At 40.9% G+C, this 19,796-nt stretch overlaps 1 protein-coding gene across 2 annotated transcripts in view; it reads right to left on the minus strand.

Annotated features, from left to right (window-relative positions):
* Positions 1-13,721: 13,721 nt before the first annotated feature.
* Positions 13,722-19,796, minus strand: part of LOC134394729 (protein SCO1 homolog, mitochondrial) — a 470,723-nt gene continuing 464,648 nt past the window's right edge. For both annotated transcript variants that reach the window (XM_063120413.1, XM_063120412.1), the window contains exons 3-6: positions 19,264-19,461; positions 16,900-16,992; positions 16,634-16,749; positions 13,722-14,727 (exon numbers count right to left, since the gene is read on the minus strand). In XM_063120413.1, coding sequence (XP_062976483.1) covers positions 14,596-14,727; positions 16,634-16,749; positions 16,900-16,992; positions 19,264-19,461 — 539 coding nt within the window. In that variant the 3' untranslated portion in view covers positions 13,722-14,595. The remainder of the gene's footprint in view (positions 14,728-16,633; positions 16,750-16,899; positions 16,993-19,263; positions 19,462-19,796) is intronic.

Raw genomic sequence — 19,796 nt, forward strand, 5'->3', positions numbered from 1 at the left:
CATCTCCCACTCTTCACTTGAAGTCAATGATGTGCAACTTCAGGACCTCTGGAGGCCAATTTCAAACTCCCCACCCCAGGGAGAGCACCCTTGCCCTGGACATGCACCCACTCAAATACACATAAACGCACATACACCTCCACTTCCTGCATATTCCCCCACCCACCATTCCAAAAACCTAGAAACTGGTGAGAGGGCAAGGTCAAAGCCTCTACCTCCTCTGAGTGATCATTACCTAAGTCGCTGGGATGTTGTGGGGATGAAATTTATGTGCTGTGGTAAGGAGTTTTGTGCATTGTATGGAACCCCTGACAGAGGTAGCCTCTGAATCATTGAGCAATTTGGCACAAAATAAACTGGCACCTGTGAGATCTTATATCACTTTTGTTTTATTTTGGGGATGAGAAAAAAAGAAACCAGGGTCACCAACCAGAGCTTAGCGCAAAACATATTGGATTAAAGAATTTGGAGACCAGGGATATGAACACAAAAATATACAGGGGAGTAATTTTGTTGCAGCTATTGTTAAACCATTGAGAATCAAGAACCCCCTGCCAATCTATGCCAAATTACCCAGAAATCTAAAGCATTGATCCAGTTCTACCTTCTGCCCATCTTTTACCCATTTTGTAAGCTGGTGTTAGCTTACCTTCACATCCCCTCACTACCTTGAGTAGGTATCACATGGATAGGTATAAGTAGCTTCAGATCCTACTTTGTAAAATAGGAAGGCAATCAAAAGATTGGAAAATACTGTGTAAACGATCACAATTTTAAAAACAGAACAGAAAGAAATTAAAAGCCTATAAGGGTGCAGTCCTATGAATGTTTAGACAGAAAGAAATCCTGCAATTCCCGGCATCCCCCAGCTGGAACGGCTGGCTAGGGAATGCTGAAAGATGTACAACTTTTTTCAGTCAACATGTATAGTATTGCACACTAAAGGACCTAACCTAGTTCAATTTCTGGCTTAAGGTGACATTCCCCATTCCCTCTAACTCATATTTACATGGTACATGTCAATAGGCCCTATATAGATTATGAATCAGACTAAATGGTGCTTCATGCCTTTCAAAATTCCTAATATAAATACGGATTAACATGAAATTCATGAGAATATAATAATCTTTGATGATTTTGAGTACAATTCAGCAGAGTAAACCACTGATGTTAATGCATTTAAGCATACCTTTCTCTGTGCTAGACTGTGACAATGGTGTACATGCAACAAAAACCTCTTGCAGTCACACATTATGATCTATATACAAGTTTCCTATTAATTCTTACAGTATAGGAATTTTGTAATATGTAAAACTATTCAAAGGTGTACCACAGAATTGGAGTAACAAGACTAAAGCTATCTGCATAATCCAGAGGTTTAGTAAAATAACCCATATGGCTTGTGAGCCAAGTTAATTCATTTATGAATAAGTGACATCCATTACCTTTAAAGTGTTTGGAGATTTGCTGCATAGTTCCTCTGTAGGAAATAAGCAAGTTGTGGAATACACTTTTAATCATGTGAGCAGAGTTCCATCATAGAATATATACCAAAAACCTTTTAAAGCTATTTTTCTTTTTCACTCATAGACTAAGTATCTACTGAAAATGGGTAACATAGTGAAAGAGCATCTAGCTCTAAAAATGTTGCTAAATGTTTGTATCAAAATTATTCTTAAATCAAAAATGGTATTATTTAGGAAAGAACCAAAAGTTCAGCAGAAAATGATGATGCAGTAGATTTTAACCTGTGTTCTGTATTAAATGTTAGTAGGTTAGAATGTAATTCTTCAATGTACAATGTAGGAGGTTATAAAGTTCTGGTGAATTTTTTAAAATTAAATTTCATAGGACATATGTATAAAGGACTGCTTGGTAGACAGCCTGAAATTCACCCTTGAAGCACCCCTGTGAAGCAGACGTCTTATTACACCCAATCATTTAGATGAGGCAATAAGGTTGTTGTTATTATTTTATTTATTACATTTATATACTGCCCCATTGCTGAAGCTCTATGGGTGGTTTACAAAGATTAAAACACAGATCATTAAAAACAAATATACAAAATTTAAAAGCATAAAAATTTAAAAGCATTACATACAGTACCAATCTATTCTGGGTCAGTTGAAAACTCAACATATGCTGTTAAATGCCTGGGAGAAGAGAAAAGTCTTGACCAGGCACCAAAAAGATAACAATGTTGGCTTCAGGTGAGCCTTGTCGGGGAGATCGTTCCATAATTGCGGGGCCATCACTGAAAAGGCCTCCTCCCTTGTTGCCGTCCTCTGAGCTGTGGTAAGTGATTTCATCAGGGTCAAAGAAGAGATTGCATCATTCAGTTTTCTGTCTAGAATTTTTATACATACATATGTATGTATATTGACAACCTTCCTATGGTATATTTTCTTGAAGAAAAGCAAACATCTATGAGTAGGATGAGACACACAATAGATTTTGAATTTCAAGATAAAATTTAAGAAATATTTTCCAACTCCAAAAGTTCTACAGCTAAGCAACAAGAACACAAAGAATCTAGTCCACTTCCTTCAAGGTATTAAAGGACAACCTGCAGTGGTGAGTGTCAGAGATGGTTAGGTCAGGGTCTAGATTTGCTTGTGAGTTGAGTTAAATGCCTTATGGAATCTCTTCTGTCCAATATTAAGGGGGGGATGGATGTCACTTGTGTTCCAGGACTTTTGTGTGTGCTGAATGTCTATGAGAGTTACAAATGAATTAAGCTCACTCATTTCCAATGAAGTGTTCAATATCATGGCAATTGTCTTGAGTATATTTATTTGCTTTACCTTGCTTCCCTTCCCCTGATCATTACAGGCTCATGACGTAGCCATCTGACAAAATCAACTAAATGGGATTTGGCTGTGTTTCTTTCAGACATTTAGCTATTTTGTCTAGAAAATCAACATGAGAACATAAAACACAAATATCTGAGAATCAGAAAGAAGTTTTGCATGAAACACTGGGGCATTTAAAACAATTGCATTTGTTGTCTCGCAAAGCAATATTCATTCCAGTTGTTCTCACTACCACATCATGTTAAATTCAACACCCACCCTTTGTTCTGTTCTTGAAGTTGTATATAGCATGAAGCACTAAACTCTGGCACACCCCTCTGAGTCTATTTTGGCATTGCCATAAAAGTGTGTTTTCCTTCTGCTCTTCTCTCTGTGGATTGGCTGGCTGCAAAGATGCCCACCTGTGCTGTCCTTCTCCTTTGGAATGTCTCAAGCCTTTAGTCTTGGGCTGCAGCATTGTCATTCCATTGGAGAAGGCCCTTTTTTTGGCACTCTGTGCTGCATGCCAGGAATGCAATTGCTTCTCAAGGAGACAAATGGAACTACAACGTCTCATTCCAGAGGAGCTTCTGTCATGATGCCCTAGCGTAGGATGGCATAAGGCTTAATTTGGAGTGCTGGGGGTTGGGGGGGGATGGGGAGCGACCTCTCTATTTTACATAAATATTTTTTAAAGACTTCAAAATAGATTTTTTAAAATAGATGGGAAATAGCAATAGAAGGAAAACACTTAGATAATGCACAGTGCTTGGATAATGCACAGTTCCTTTCTGTAGTGCTGTAATTGCTAAAACCACCATCCAGGGCTTTACTATTCTAGGCAATGGACAAATATACAAAATCTCCATCCTTGCTCCAAGGTGCTTGACTGCTTTAATAATTAAAGTTATTTGCTGGTACATCCTTTTCAAGAGTAGGGCTACCTACTCCAAGTTGGTTTTTAGCCTGTCCAGGCCAGAATGAGTATGTGTGTTTTTTAAAAAGGGAGAACACATGCAGGCTGAAAACTAACTTGGAGGCTGTCCTAATCTTGTAGAATGAACTTTTATCCATCGTGATAATCAGACAATAATTCAAGAATTTTTAGTAGATTGATTATATTTAAATACATTTGCATATTACCAAAACTTTGGCATAGATTCCATTTTTTTAAGGAGATGCAAGGTAACACAACATCCAATTTCATAAACAAAAACCAATCATTGTTAGGAAAAAATGCCATTTTTATGATTTAATTCCTCGTTACAGTATCACAAATAAAATTCCCCTACACAAAAAAAGGGACAGGGAGCAGGTTTAGCCACATCCTTGTAGTGTCCATCAGTCATCTCTTTAGTTTCATGTAAATGTATGGTTGGCATTCACCCAATAAGGAAAAGTAAAGTACTGTACTTGGAGCATCAAGAACAAGACCCCACCCAGCAGAATAAAACATTTTGCTAGTAACATATAAAATTCACTGACACATCCAGGAGTAACCGGTAGGGCTGTGCAGGGACACCCCCCGCCCCGATCCACCTCAGAAGGCAGTTTGGAGCCCCCGAAGCAGCCCCGATTCGCTTCAGGGGTTGCCCAATTCGCCTCTGTGCATTGATTTCAACTGCATTTACATCCAAGTCATACTAAAATCAGATGCATGCCTACCTTTGAATAAACCTCATTGAACAGAGAGAGACTTACTTCTGAGTAAACACATATAGAACTGACTTTTAATAGTGAGGTCACTCAGTAGCTTTTTTTTTTAAAGTGTAAAGCAGCAAACTAGAAAGAAGTGCTCTGCAACCCTATGCTTACTTCTGAGTTCTTACTTGTTTACTCAGAAGTAAGTCTATCTCTGAATTACTTCTGAGTAGTACACACTCTGGGCACTCAGTCAAACATATACTACAAACTATCAGAATTTTAATTCTGAGGCCATGGTCCATGTAGCTGCAACATTCTCTAGATTTGCCCTTATTCAAATTACTGCACATTTGGGGACAACTGCTATAGGAACCCATGTTGCTCAGCAACATGGCAATATACATATGACCGACATATATTCACATTGACATCATACATTCCATTATGATGTAAATGACTTCCAACCTGAGTCCTTGACCAATTCCTGCACAGGTTAATTTCCTTGACACCATAGTGCAATTAGATGATGGCTGTATTAAAACCACATTAGAACTAGAAACTCCATTACTGCTATACCTGCCAGCACTAAATCTGTTGGTTATGATTGTTTTGCTCAGATTTTTCTGAGTGGGGAATACACCTTAAGTGTAGCTGAGTGGGTAGGGAATTGTTTAGCTCTGGAGGTGTGGATTGGTTTCTGGCGCATGCCCTCAGGGGGCTGATGATGTCAGGGGTGGACCCTCCCTACTGAAGCCCCTTCCCCAATGCATCAGCCCTTCCAGCTGAAGTCCTGCCTCCTGACACCAATGGGGAGTTTCCTCATGCAGAGGCATGGAAGAATCGTCAGCCACTCTCTGCATGGTGAAATCCCATGCAGCAGTACAGAAATATGGCCTTTCTCTACTGCTCAGAGAGCAAACCTCACGCTAATTTCTGATCAAAGATAAAGAGTGAGGATTTCCTGTCTCAGAGGTAGAGAAAGGCTGCCTTTCTCTGCTGCTGGGAAACTCAGGTTTTATCTCCAAACAGGGTTTCTTATCTTATCTCCAGGTCTAGCAGAAGACCTCCATAAACCAGATGGGGAATTTACTTGAGCCGGATTAGGCCTGCAGGCCAGAGGTTCCTCATCACAGCCTTAGGTGAAATCCTACGCATGTTTAAGCATTAAAGAAGGCCTACAACTCTGAACATTCCAATGCTGGAAGTTGTAGGACTTTTTCCTGTATAAGCATGCAAAGGATTGCAAACTTAAGGGCTTATAATAGGCGTTTTTCCAGTTTCGATTAAGTGAGATGGGGGGTGGGGACATATTGAAAAAGCCAGACTTGTACTTTGGGAAATCCTACAATAATACAGAACTGGCAGAAAAGGTGAAAGAATGACCTTAGACTCCATACACCTCTTAGCCTGCACTCTTACACACACTTCCCTGGGTATAAGTCCCACTGAACTTAATAGGACTTGTTTCTGAGTTGACATGCATAGGAGTGCACTGTCAGTATTATTTATTTATTTATTTATTTACAATATTTATATACCGCTCCCCATTCAAAATTTCGGAGCAGTGTACAAGATAAAATAAAATAAAAACAGAATAAAACACTTTAAAATAGATATTAAAAGAAGCAGAATGTACAGTGAACCATGGGAGGTCACTAAGGAAAGGCTTCCTGGAATAATGATGTTTTCAGGAAGCGCCGAAAGGAATACAAAGTTGGTTGCTGCCTGATCTTATAAAAGGTTGAGTGCAATAGAAATTTAAAAAGCAGTTTGATTATGTAGTTGCATGCAGACTCCCATACAGCAACTCCTTTCTTAAAAAGAAAAAGGTTTTGATAGAGTTGACTGGAAAAATTACCACAGCTACTTCATGTCCTCTGGAACCTTTAATATTCCCATAGTCACACTTGATCCTAATTTAATTAGGAGTGTTTGCTTTGCAGCTCTACACTTCACACTCTCCTCTTCCTTGGAGACCTCTCAAGTGGCCAACACTCTTTATAATCTTTTCAGAAACTTAAGACACTACTGACACAGAAAGTCTGCTGCAAGGCTGAAGAAATGAGGTGCTGACACACAAGATGGGCTTTACTGCAGTGGTGTAGATTCCATCAATGCTAAGGTGAGAAGGGGCTATTGGTAACAGTTTGTTTCTGTGGACAGCAAAGATTATTCCTCCAGCCCTTGCGACTTCTAAACAACTTCCTAATGTTTTGACGTCCTCCCTTTATTGTCATGTATGTCATTTCCCCCCAACATCCACTGCTCTTCATCAGAAGGCCAATCCAAAAGAGTCCTGTGCCCTCCCAGTAGCCCCTCATCCACCATCTATGGGTATCGCAGCTCTAACCAAGTATCTATACTTGATCTGAAAATCTTACGGAAGGATTCCTCTGGACATTTTCTTGATCTTCCCTGATTTGCAATAGTAATGGAAACACAGCAATATAAATAATGTTAAATTGTGAAAACATACACTTTTCAAAAGCTATATTTTTCTCTCTCTTCTGGGTAATCTACTTATGAAGTCACCATTGGCTATTATTACCATCAAACTATTTTCTAAATATACATTTCAACAGTTTCTCTTAGATTACTATCTCCATCCTCTTCAAATATTACAGCATTGCCATTCATCTATTCTAATAAGAATTTATTAGCATCAACAAAATTCCAAGAGATGTAGGTCCTTCCTTTTCTCAGCAAACAAAATAATATTTTAGGATATCAAATTATCAATGCCATGGTTCATATTTCCTCTATTTCTCTTCCTACATAATTTACCTCCCCACCGTGTTAAAAAGAAAACAAAAATAGGAGATAGGCCATCTTCTTCAAACTGGAAATTAACATCTGCCTGTTTTCCTCACTCACAGTACTTTATACCCCCTTGTGGAATGCATACATTCTATCAGAATCCTGTTTTTTAGCCTTTCACAATGCAATATGGTTTAGTCTATCTATTGCTTTCTGCAAGATAGCAAACATTAATACAACTGGTATTATATAATACTACTGGTATTATAACAGCCTCGTGTGGCGCAGAGTGGTAAGCGGCAGTTACTACAGCCAAAACTCTCCCCATGGCCTGAGTTCGATCCCAGCGGAAGCTGGTTCTCAGGCAGCCGGCTCAGGTCGATTCAGCCTTCCATCCTTCCGAGGTTGGTAAAATGAGTACCCAACTAGCTGGGGGAAAGGTAACTGCGACTGAGGAAGGCAATAGCAAACCACCCTGCTACAAAGTCTGCCAAGAAAACATCAGCGAAAGCAGGCGTCCCTTTAGGAGTTAGCAGTGACTCCAATGCTTGCTTGCACTGGTATTATACCTCAGCCATATTATGTCCAATATTTTTTGTTTATCTAGGACAACACCAAATTATTATTTTTGTCAAAGGTCAATATTGTTATTTGGTATCAACATTCATTAGCAATAACTCCCATGATAGTTCAAAATTGGTTGATTAAAGAGTACAGTGATTCCTATGAGCAAAGGGAATTTAGCTGTTATCAACAGTAAAAAAATTAATAAATCATGAAATAGTCCCAGAATTGGTCCATGTCAGAGTCCTCCAACCAATTCCATGATATGTAAGTAAGGGTTGGCTCCAACACTGGTCATCTGTTAATGGAGTGGAAATCACTAGCAGAACCGATTTCCCCTTCCCTCTGCAGCCTCCTGGGTATCCCCAAACTCTGCTCTGGAGAGTTGGGGACACTCCCTCTACAAGAGGCTGTAGAGGGAAGGAGGACAGGAAAGTCCTGTTACATGAGTGGACTTCCACTTGCACTACTGTTAGAACTAGCCCGAAGCATGGAAACTAAAAAGGGAACATAGCTACCAGCTCATTAGCTGATTAACATCTTTTGATTTTACACATCTTTATCTTAATTATGGATGATCCTGTAATTGAGTCTACCCTCTGCCAGTATTATGGGATTAATAACTATATGGGTAAAAGAACCAACCAACAAAAACAAGGAGAATTCTAACACTAGAAATCAGTTACCTCCAAAAGGCACAACCATGTCTCCCACTACTGAGGATCCTATTATATACCCTACTTAGCAAATCTGGACACTGATGTAATACAAAACAGATAAAAGACAAGTTGAACCTGCAGCAAAATGTTGCAGTGGGGACCTATTTATGCCAACCAGCTATGCCTTCTTTTAGGATATTCCATTCTCCTACCCCTTGGGTTTCCACATGCCCTGGACACTCAACATCCTGTAGCCACTGAGTATGCTCAGTGCCTATTGATCTTTTGGGGGGTGGGGTGCCCCCTTAGAGATTTTTTTCTGAAGTTTTTTTGCAAATCTTGACACCCCCCACAGCATGCTGATGCTTCTCTTCTTTCTCAGTAGCCCCATTTTGAGTTGGAATAGCTCAACACCCAAGTTCACTATTTGTACATATGATGACATTTTAGCAGACCAACTTGTATTGGTGAAAGCTTTGGATGTAGTTAAAAAAAAATCCCTCTATTGTTAATGGAAAGGTATTTCACTTAAAGAGAGACATAGCAAGAGAAGGCTGGTGTCTGTCGTGAATATAGACATTGCTGTTAGAAAATAAGAGAAATACTTACTATGGGTGGCTTAATATCAATAGGGTATTAAAATTAATTAGAAGGAACATCTATCTAGCCCAACATCAAAGTCTTTCCAAGGAACTCAGCCCAGTCATCATGCTAGAGAAAGACCTAGGTTCCCCACACCCCCACTTCTTTACTGGAGTATTAATTTCAGCCTGTCTTACAGACTTGTGGCAGAACTTCAAAAACAAATCTAATGTTCAACGGAAATATCTCAAGGTACTTCAACAGCACAATGTTTTATCCATTGCGCCAACAAGAATAGTTGCAAGTTTTCCAACCACTCTCAATGGCTTTGAGTGGCCTCTTCTGACTGCTTGGAGTATGACTCAGACAGACAGACAAAGAGCAGGGAAAAGATCTGTCTCCTTCCCACTGACATTGACTCCCTAGTTATTTGTAGCACTTTATGGAAAGTGGAAGGCGTGCCAGAAGGAATCCATTTTCCCCCTTGGAATGCAGCAGTTGTCCCTTAGTGTAAGATGATCCCCAACAGCCTAAGCCAAGAAAGTGCTGACAAAAGTGAAATTCAAGGGCAGAGAGCAGGAATGAGCTGGTTGAGTTAGCAAGCTCCCCTCCAGCTCACACCCATTAAAAGAAGCTATTCCGTACAAAGTCAGGCATATTGTTTATAGGGCTTCTCTGGACACTTTGTGAGACACTCTTGCCCTCCAGCCACCACCTTCTTTTTAACAATCCTCCTGCTGTTTATCTGTCATAGACAGACTGCTGTCTGAAGGTAAGGGGGGGAAGCCAAACCTAGACTTTGCATAATGTTCATTTCAAAGGAACATAATATGTCAGAAATGTCATGCTGGGAGCTTGTTGGACAACTGTATTCTGCCTCTACAGCATGGCTCTTCCAGAACAACATCTAATTGCCTTGCACGGTGCTCATGGCCCCATCCATCAAGGATTATGGCCAGAGGAAGGATGGCATTTCTTCCCGAATGCCCGATGGCCAGTCTCCAAAATGTAGTTTTGAGAGAAGACCCAGGTACCCAGATCTGTGTATTTTTTGTTGTACATAGGACAGGAGACTGTCTCTGCCTTTAGCACCTTGCCTAGACACGAAGTTCCCTGCTTATTTGGGAAGCCGGAACACATCTATGGGTGGATTCCTGCACTGAGCAGGGGGTTGGACTCGATGGCCTTGTAAGCCCCTTCCAACTCTGCTATTCTATGATTCTATGAACTTGCCTCCCTGAATTTGATTTGTTTCCTGCGTTCACTATCTTGAGAGTGATAAACTGTTCATTGTTTAAAGGGCATGTTTTTTTAAAAAAGAAAGCAGCGTATTTCATGTGCTGGAGATGTGCTTTCCTAATTAACCATGACCCAGTCAGCTTCTTTCATACAGTCCTTCTTCCCACTCCACAAGTTGCTTGGTCTCTATATATCGGCCACTCAGGTCTGACATGGCTCCTTCCTGCTTGGCATATTGCTACATAGTTCTGCACCCTGCCACCTTGTATGTGTTGTACCCTGTATTACTAGAAACATTCATTAAGAACACCTAACATTTGAGACCTTCATACTGTAGAGGTTGTGCCTTATTTCAGCATTGGCCAGACTCTTCCCTTTTCCATATATAATCATCTTTCTTCAACTGTTTGTCGGTTTCAATTCCTCACCCACATTACCTTCCTAATTGCTGCACCTGACAAGACTTTCAAAATGCCAGGCACTTGTGAATGAGGCAGCATGGTCAAAACCAATTGCTCAGTATACATTGAGCTCCGTAACATCAAATCACTGTTGCAAAAAAAATAAAAAAATAAAATAAAAAATATTGAGTTTGACTATTTTTTTCTTCTGGCTGTTAAAGCCTTATAAGTTAGGAGTTGTCAAGTATTTTGCACACAAATACATGCAAAAGAAATGATCTTACTATGCTGTACAGTCAGTGCGGTTCCAATGCTTGGATTCAAATGTAAATTTATGGTAGAACTCAAAGCTCAGCTATGTAATCACAGAAATGGTGTTGAGCAATCTTTGCACCTGCTCTTTCCCCATCTGTTCAACAAGATCACCATTATGGTCCTCATCTACTTTTGAATAAAGTCCGCAATGCTCTTTAGTGATTAGTGTGACATCTATTGAAGACCTTGCTCATTGAAATCCAACTGTATTCATTATTTGCCTTTTGATAGCAAGTAAAACACAGCTTTTTGATGAGTTTTCTGGGATTTTAAATTGCTCTGTAATTTTAAACTGCTCTGTAAATCTGCTGGCTGCCACTGTTTTATTATTCTTAATATTTTAACAGTATGATGCTTTGCAAGCCGTAAGCACAGAACAAAGCTAAATGGCATTTCCCCTCGAGTTAATCTTTTTTTGGAACTTTTCTCTAGCAGCATGTCTAGACGGGGCGATATCCCCGGGATTGTCCCTGTGTGTCCACATAACACACAGGGCATCCCAGGATCAGGGAGAGACGATCCCTCCCTTTCCCCAGGATATTGCCCTACCCTTCAATTTCAATTTTTTCCGCGGTCTCGGGATGATCCCAAGACAGCAGAACGTGTGGCCCACTGTTGCAGTTTTGTCCCAGCTCCTTGCGAGTAAACACAAGGAACCGGGAACTGGGCACGGAGCTCCTCAGAAGCTCTGTGACCATTGGGGTTGGGGGGGTGAGTGCGACTGTTTTTTAACTTAGTTTGCACAGGAGTGCTCCTGCAAAAAAAAATTTTTTTAAATGGCGGCTGCGACATCCTCTTCCTCCTGGGACGTCGTGCACCACATGTAGACAAGGGGGACAATCTCACGATCATAAAATCACAAGATCACCCCCCTCATCTAGCCATGCCCTAGGACTTCTCTTACTATCCAAAGGCTTCTCACCCAAGTCCCATTTTAGGAGAGAGAGAGAGAGATCTTTATAGAAAGGTTCTAAAAAGATCACAGAGGAAAAGCATCACATTCTATTGTAGATGAAGATTTTATTGAAATGGACTGCTATTCCTTTCTGAACAAACCTTTTTTTCCTTGCCTCCATTCTCTGTACTTTCTTTGTTCATTTCGGCTTAAAGGATCCCTGCTGGGAGGGGTTGATTCATCTAAAGCAGTGGTTCTCAACCTTCCTAATGCCGCGACCCTTTAATACAGTTCCTCATGTTGTGGTGACCCCCAACCATAAAATTATTTTCGTTCTTCTCTACACGATCCATTGTCATGGGATGGTTTGCTAATGAAAATAATACATAACAATAGCTTTAATACAAAAGATGATACATGACATAGTTCAGTCAATACAGTTTCCTAAGACCATCGGAAATACGTGTTTTCCAATGGTCTTAGGTGACCCCTGTGAAAGGGTCATTCGACCCCCAAAGGGGTCCCGACCCACAGGTTGAGAACCGCTGATCTAAAGGGTGCCAACCAACCAAAGAGCTTTGTTTTCATTCAGGACCTACTCCTCACTTCCATCCCGAGCTGAAAGTACAGGCCTGTCTGTTGCAGTGTCCTCTCCCAAAACTGATCCCAGCAGCCTGGAAAGCCACTCAAAGTTCTAACCATTGCTAAGTGAATAAGTGCCCTAGGTTCTCAGAATAAAAGAAGCCATATACAGTTTTGAAGAACCTGGATCAGCCTGGAAAGAATCTTCTTGAAAGGGTAGAAAGAGTTGGGTAGTACACATCTCAAGGAGTCTACAGCCAGAAACCTGGACATAGTAGACTAGGAAATCCAGAAAGCAACTCAACTTTGTACTGTTAATTTGATATTTTGGTTAGTGAATGTTTAAATGGCATAAAAACTTGGAAAGGTGTTGGCATTAGCTCTCTGCACCAAAAGCAAGGTATCTTCAAATGGATTCTGCCATGTACACATACACCCTAAAAAGCTAAAAAGTAAAAAAAAAAAAAAACCCTTAAAGCAAAGTCAGCTTACTAATTTAATTCCTTCAGAGGTGTCTGTCGCACACATACATGCACACACACTGAAGCAGAGGAAAGAGCTGTCTCTGAATGGAGCAACCCTTAACAGCTGAGAATGAAGGTTAAATTCTAGTAAAATCCCAAAAGCACTTGGTGCAAACTGACCCAAGGAAATTCTTGGTGGACACTTGGAAAAAAAGGCAAAGTTTCCTTTAATCTAACTGGCATTTCAGAAACAGAGAAGATATTTCAGTTCCATGGGAATCTTCTTACATTACAATGCCTCCTGGAAAAAATATCTGCCGAGGCACATTCTAAAGGCACTCCTCCTTTGGAAGACACAAGGATTTGTGCTGGATTTTACCCAAGCTGTTCAAAACAAGAGAAATCCATGAGAATGTAAACATCTAGCAAAACTATGGTGGGGAGGGGATGCACAGCAGTCTACAACCAAATTCTGGCAGCAGATACCACTATTTATCCAGATGTTTAAAAATCCAATTACTCAACGGCTGTATTTTCAACATAACTGTTTATGCTCACTCTGAATATTATACACATTCCATATCTTAATTGGGAAGCTGTCTAAAACAAACTTTCCACCACTTCAAAAGCAGTCTAAAGGCCCAGCTATTTATTTTAGCATGCTGATTGCAAGATTGAGAGCCAGAGTGAATATTTGTCATTGACAGATCAAACTTGCATGGTATCTTATTACCACTGCTCATCCATGTGTTCTGCAGCCACCTCTTTTTGTTTTTAGTTAATGAAATGTTGACAAATACAAAAACTACCAGAGAAAGGTGACACGCTTTTAAGAGAGAAAAAACACTTTAATTGATGGGAGATTTCATGAGACAAGAGGTTCTAGGTTTCTTTCACTTTATTTCACTGTCTGTGCCCCAAGTGTAATTTTACCTGATTAATAATCCCACTATTATAAAAGACTTAAAGTTACCACCACCACCCGCCACGTCAAGTCCAAAGATAGCTTTCCCCAACTTGGTCCCCTCCAGATGTTTTGGGCTTCAACTCCCAGCATTCCTGACCATTGGCCCTGTTTGCTGGGGTTGATCTGGAAGGTACCAAGTTGGGGTAGGCTGTCCTAACCTAGATTAGCCATTTTGAAAAGCCAAGAGGGCAATGTCTATTAGCTTGGAAGTGATGCTACAGTCATGGATTCTAATAAAATGACACTCAAGATGCCAGGCAAGACTAGTCCCATGAATGGTACCTTCAGTTCTGTTCAGGTTAGCATCTCTCTCTACATGTGTCTCTTATGCGTGGAAAGAAGACACTACAAGGGAGGGAAAGATTTTAAGACTCCTGTGACAGACATTCAAAAGTTATGACCTTTTCAGTGGGACATAACCTCAGTGTTGTGTTCAAAGGCCTTTAACCAACAAATGCAGAGTTGAGGCACATTCAGCGAAAAGTGCTTAGTCAAGTACTATCATTGAATGACATTCAGGTCCTTGTTGACCCCATTTAGAGTCTTAGCCTGTAGCTACAGCTTTAGCTGCAAGTTCAAGCACATAAGTAAGGTGCCAAGGTGGACTGCTTGCACAACGCTTCATACAACTAATCTGATCTTCATGGCATAGTACTGGCTGCATTTTAGTAGTAATGTGGAGGCCAGTCTGATTAGCAGCTAGCTTGCCTTCATAGTCATAAACGTTCTGTCCCTTAGCTTCGTTTATATTTTCTCATGTGCCCAGCAATTGATGCCGCGATCTCAGAATTCTTCTTGTTTTGGCCATAATAATCAACAAATTCCCCATCTGGACCAACGAGGTACATTATGATGGTGTGATCCACCTGCAAGGAAACACAAGAGGTAAGTGTGGCTAAGCAGGACACATTCTGCTCAGCAGTAATACAGCCCTTTGATCAAACTACCCCATCTCTAGATTACTTCATAAAACAAAGGTCTTGGTGGCCAGCCTTAAAAACACCTCAAACAAATGTGACAGCAAAAGAGCACCAAACACAACCCCATGGGAAGACAATGGAAGCAGCCAAACTCTGAAGGTGAAAGAAACCCCACAAAGTTGGCTCTCTGAGGTTTTCTGTTGAGGAAAGATGGAATCTTCTGGAAACCAAGCTCTCCCTGAAAGTTAATGACAGACTGGGGATTCCCAACTACGTAGGAGGCCAATCCTGAAATTCAGCTTCCTCCAGAACCTGAACACCACATATATAAAGCAAGGTCTCCTCTTGCACTATTCTTTTTCCTGGTGAGTGTGCTTTATTCCTATCTTTCAATGCAAGATTGAGTGAGAACAGACCACTTCCTGGGTCTAGCAATATTGGGAATACCATGGGGGAGAATTTATCCCTTCCACTGCAGCTCAGTGGCCACTTATTGAAATCTCTCTTGGAAGCAGGAATACACTAGACCACTGTTCAGCCATCTTCTTTCAGACAGCATGGAGAGAGTCCTTGGCTGTCATAAAATGAAGCTTCAAGAGGACAGCAGAGAGGACCCATTCTACTTACGTTACTCGTTTAGATTGGAAAGGAGGAAGGACAATACCAACTGACTTTGAGGGCTGAGTGAGAGTAGCGAGGAAGCCACTTCAGACCTTACTTTTAACCAACACTGATCGTAAGTCAACATTCATGTGATGTTGGCTTCATGTCACTTTTTCATTACCATGACATCAATTGGATAGATCGTTCAACTTTTGAGAAGTGAAACCTGCACAAAGCTGGCACTTTGGGGTGGTTAAATTTTAAGGAACAGGTCTTAAGATCTTGACTAATAATAAAGTGCTGCTTGAAACAGAATGGAAGGAAAAAATATCAGCCAGATAAGATAAAGCATATGTCATTTTGCTGTCTGGTTCCCTCTCCTGGCTAAATATTGCCAATGCATGTCCATTTTAATGACCCTTATTACAAATAACATCCCAAATGGCTCTCAAGTTGGATAGCCTGGTAAGGAAAGTTGGCTGATGAAGACCATCAAATCATAGAATTATAGAATAGTTGAGCTGGAAGGGTCCTATAAGGCCATCAAGTCCAACCCCCTGCTCAATGCAGGAATCCACATTAACGCATGCCTGAGAGATAGCTGTCCATACAGCTGAGCTTTTCAGATGACAACAATATGACCCTATCAGGACTAGTGTATATGAAAAGGGAACCTTGATCCTTCATCTTAAGCAGCAGCATCAATATCAAAGACTACTTTTCAGGCCGGTTGTTAATGGCCAAATTATGTTTCTGCTGGGCTCATCTTAAAACAGGCACCTCCCAACCACTGCTCTCCTGTCCATCAACTAGAATAGCCAAAGGTCAAAGCATTGTGGTCTCATGTGGAAAGCCCTCCTCTCATTACAAACTTACTATGGACACTCTCGGCTAGTGGCCACAACAGCCCATTAGCTTTGGTGCCCATCATCCTCTTGATCTACTCCTCCTCTAACCTTATTCAGAAATACCAGTCCATTACAGCTCAGCTGCTCTCTAATTCCCAGAATGCTCTTCAATTTGCACTGCTTGGAACCCTTCTTACCCTCCCTTCCCTGTCCTCCTTTGCTTCTCCTCTCATCCCTCAATCAGCAGAGTCTTCCCTGAAAACCCCCACTTAAACCTGCCGCTTCATACACCTCTGACACTGCAATGTTTAAAACGTTTCTGAAGAGCTGACTTGGTTTCCTAAACCCCCTTCCAGCCATATCAATCTGTGGGGTAACTGGGGAAATTGCATTGTACTCACTATGTAATCATTATCTTCATCTTTGGGTCCAGAGCTGTAATAGACACGATAGGCTCGAGCCACTTGATCAATCTGCTCTTTCGTACCCGTCAATCCAATGAGCTTGGGTGAAAACTCTTGGAATAAAAATGAAGCCAATTAGATCAGACTGTCTTAAAGATGAGGACCCAAGTGATGGCTTCCCATTGCTGCAAAAACTGTCCTGGTTGGAATTGCAAGTAAAGGGAGCCAGTACAGTGCCAAATAAGGAAGGAGGCTAACGTTACCTTTAACATATTTTGCAATGGCTTCTTTGCTGTCTCTTTCTGGATCAATGGTGATGAATAGTGGAGTGATGTTGGGCAGAGACCGGATCTCATCTGTCATAAAACATAATTAATATCACAGTAATCAGACCCAAGACCACCTCCCAGCTTTGCATTCATAAATACCCTAGAGCCGGGATGGGCAAAAAGTAGATGGATTTCATTGGCCATGCTGGTAGGGACTTCTGGACACTGAAAACCAAAACATACTGCCCACCCCTGCCATAGAGCAGCCTTTCCCAACTTTGGTTCCCCAGATGTTGTTCAACTACAATTCCCATCACCCCAGGTCATTGCCCATGATGGTTGGGGATAATGGCAGTTGAAGTCCAACATCATCAGGGAATCAAGTTTAGGGACGACTGTCCTCAAAAGTGCTAAGATGGGATGCCTTTGGACTAAATGTGACAATACACCATGTTTTCCCCCTAAACATTGGGGTCCTATCAGTTATAAAGCATGTCCTAGTTGTTTTAAAATAGCTGCAACTGACAACATGTTGTCTATGACAAAGAGACTCCAGAGATAAAGCTAATCAGTCTCAAGGCCAACATTTAGAGCACACTTCTCCTAATCAGGTGAAGTTCACTTCACTTCAGCTTTGAATGGAGATGGTGTATATCAAGTGCCTACAACAGGTAAGACTCGACTCAGAAAGGCTGCACCTGGGGCACAACAGTCATTTTTTAGAGACAGGGATGGAGAAAGATGGACAGAGAGAGATCATGTTTTTATTGAGCTTTTGGATCCTACTAAATAAAGGAGAAAAGGGAGAGCTTATGACAGAGGGTTATATACAGATACAGTCAAAGTAAGAGAAAAATAAATAAAAGTGTCCACAATTTTGCAGGTTGAGGATAAATAAGGTTTCTGGGCATGGAAAGGCTGAAAGCTAACGTACAGAGATTACAGTTAAGCAGGCGTAGCTGGAAGGCTCAAAGCATTGCTAAATTTCACAAGAATAAAAAAAATTGTCATATTTGACAAACACTTGCCACAAGATTTCTATCACTCAATTTTGGAAAACTCTTACAAAACTCCAAATGAAAGCCCATGATGTTTATATAACAGTGTGCATAGACCTTTAAAAATGTTGACTCGGATATAAACTCTTCTATTCGACACCAAGCTACATTTCTATTTAAAACTCATTTTACGTCTCATTTTAAGGGCAGGTGACACTGGAATGTAGAAGGAGTAGAAGATGACAGACGGGAGAGGGAAGCACTGGCAGTAATAAAGGAGGGTGAAAGTGGTAGAAATGTGTTAAACAGGAACACAGTCACCTTCAGTGTTAATGAGTGGGCAAGTAGGTCTGACCAAAAAAAGATACATCTACTTCTGCATATATATTTTTTAAGTATTTGGCAACCTAGAAGCCACCACATCAACTGTTGGAATAATTTCTGAAAATTGCAGATATTAACAGACATTCTAGCAGATCATAGAATAGTAGAGTTGAAAGGGGCCTATAAAACTTCTAAGCCAAGATGGAATTCAAATTTCTACAACATGGATGTAACTCTCACAGAAAGTTGCTATCCAAGGTACAGCAAAATGAAGGCATTGCCACTAGGTGACAGCCTTTTGCTAAGGGCAGATTACCACATTGCATGCATATCTGAAAAAGCTAAAACACCACTTTGTATATTATCTGACTTTGTAGACTATCAAATTACATTAAATATTTGATTATTTCTCATCTCCTTCCATTTCCAGCATGGACAACTCATCCGTACTTTTACAGCTATCTACAGCCTTGCCCCACCCTATCTCTGGCAGTAATTTTCTACCATATCCCCACTCGCATGACCTCTGTTCCTACATCTCTACCACTTCCTGCTAACAAAGATCTCCTGCTCCCTTAAACAACTCACTCTCTCTTTCTTGTTACCACCGATGAACAGAATTCCCTCCTGAACATGGGCATGAAGCCACCCCTTCCCCTTGCTTCAAATCCCTTCTCAAACCCACTTTTTCTGCATGGCATATGACTCATGCCCTTAACCCTCATTTCCAGCTGTATCCAAGTGTGAACAGTTTTTATCCACATCCCCCCCTTATCTACTTCACATTGTAAGCTCCTTGGGAGTAAGGACCTGCATACGCCACCTACGTAACTGTGTAACACCACAAGCACTCCAGTGGTGTGGTATAAATAATATGTTATTCTATCCCATGCTATGGAGATTGCAGAACCATGCAAGGAAAAAAGCCTCTCTCTGCAAAATCCTGAATTACAAATCCTACATATAACATGACTGACAAGTCTCCCACATGAAGAGCTACTTCAGAGAAATTCAGGTTTCAGTAAAGGTTACTTACCAATTTCATCTACTGCTAGAATCATTTTCTCCAGTTCTTCTGGGCAAATGTCAGGGCAGTGTGTAAAACCAAAGTAGATCAACACCCATTGGCCGAGATAATCACGATCTGATTTGGGCTGTCCCTGGTGATCAGTAAGTGAGAAATGGCCTCCCAACAACGGCTTTCCAAGAGATTTGTTCCTCTCCTTCTCCAACACTGAAATCAGACCATAAGAGGTTACCTGCCTGCAACACTGATGTGTTCCTTTATAACATTCCAAATGCAGTTGCAAGCACATGTGTCTCCCTTTTTTCCCTTTCTACCGTCATGATCACATGTCTCCTTCCAATAAGAGCCTGTCCTCAGCTAACATAGCCAATTGTGAGGAATGATGGGAGTTGTAGGCCAAAACATCTGGAGGGCCACAAGTTCCCCACCCCTGATATGCAGTGAAAGTGTTCTATTAACTATAGATTCAGAATGGTGAAGGCTGACATGTCTTGGGGGGGGGGGAATTAAAAGACAAGAAAAGGCTGACAATCGTGGTGAGA

Source organism: Elgaria multicarinata, chromosome 3 (genome assembly GCF_023053635.1).
Source record: "Elgaria multicarinata webbii isolate HBS135686 ecotype San Diego chromosome 3, rElgMul1.1.pri, whole genome shotgun sequence".
Taxonomy (NCBI): domain Eukaryota; kingdom Metazoa; phylum Chordata; class Lepidosauria; order Squamata; family Anguidae; genus Elgaria; species Elgaria multicarinata.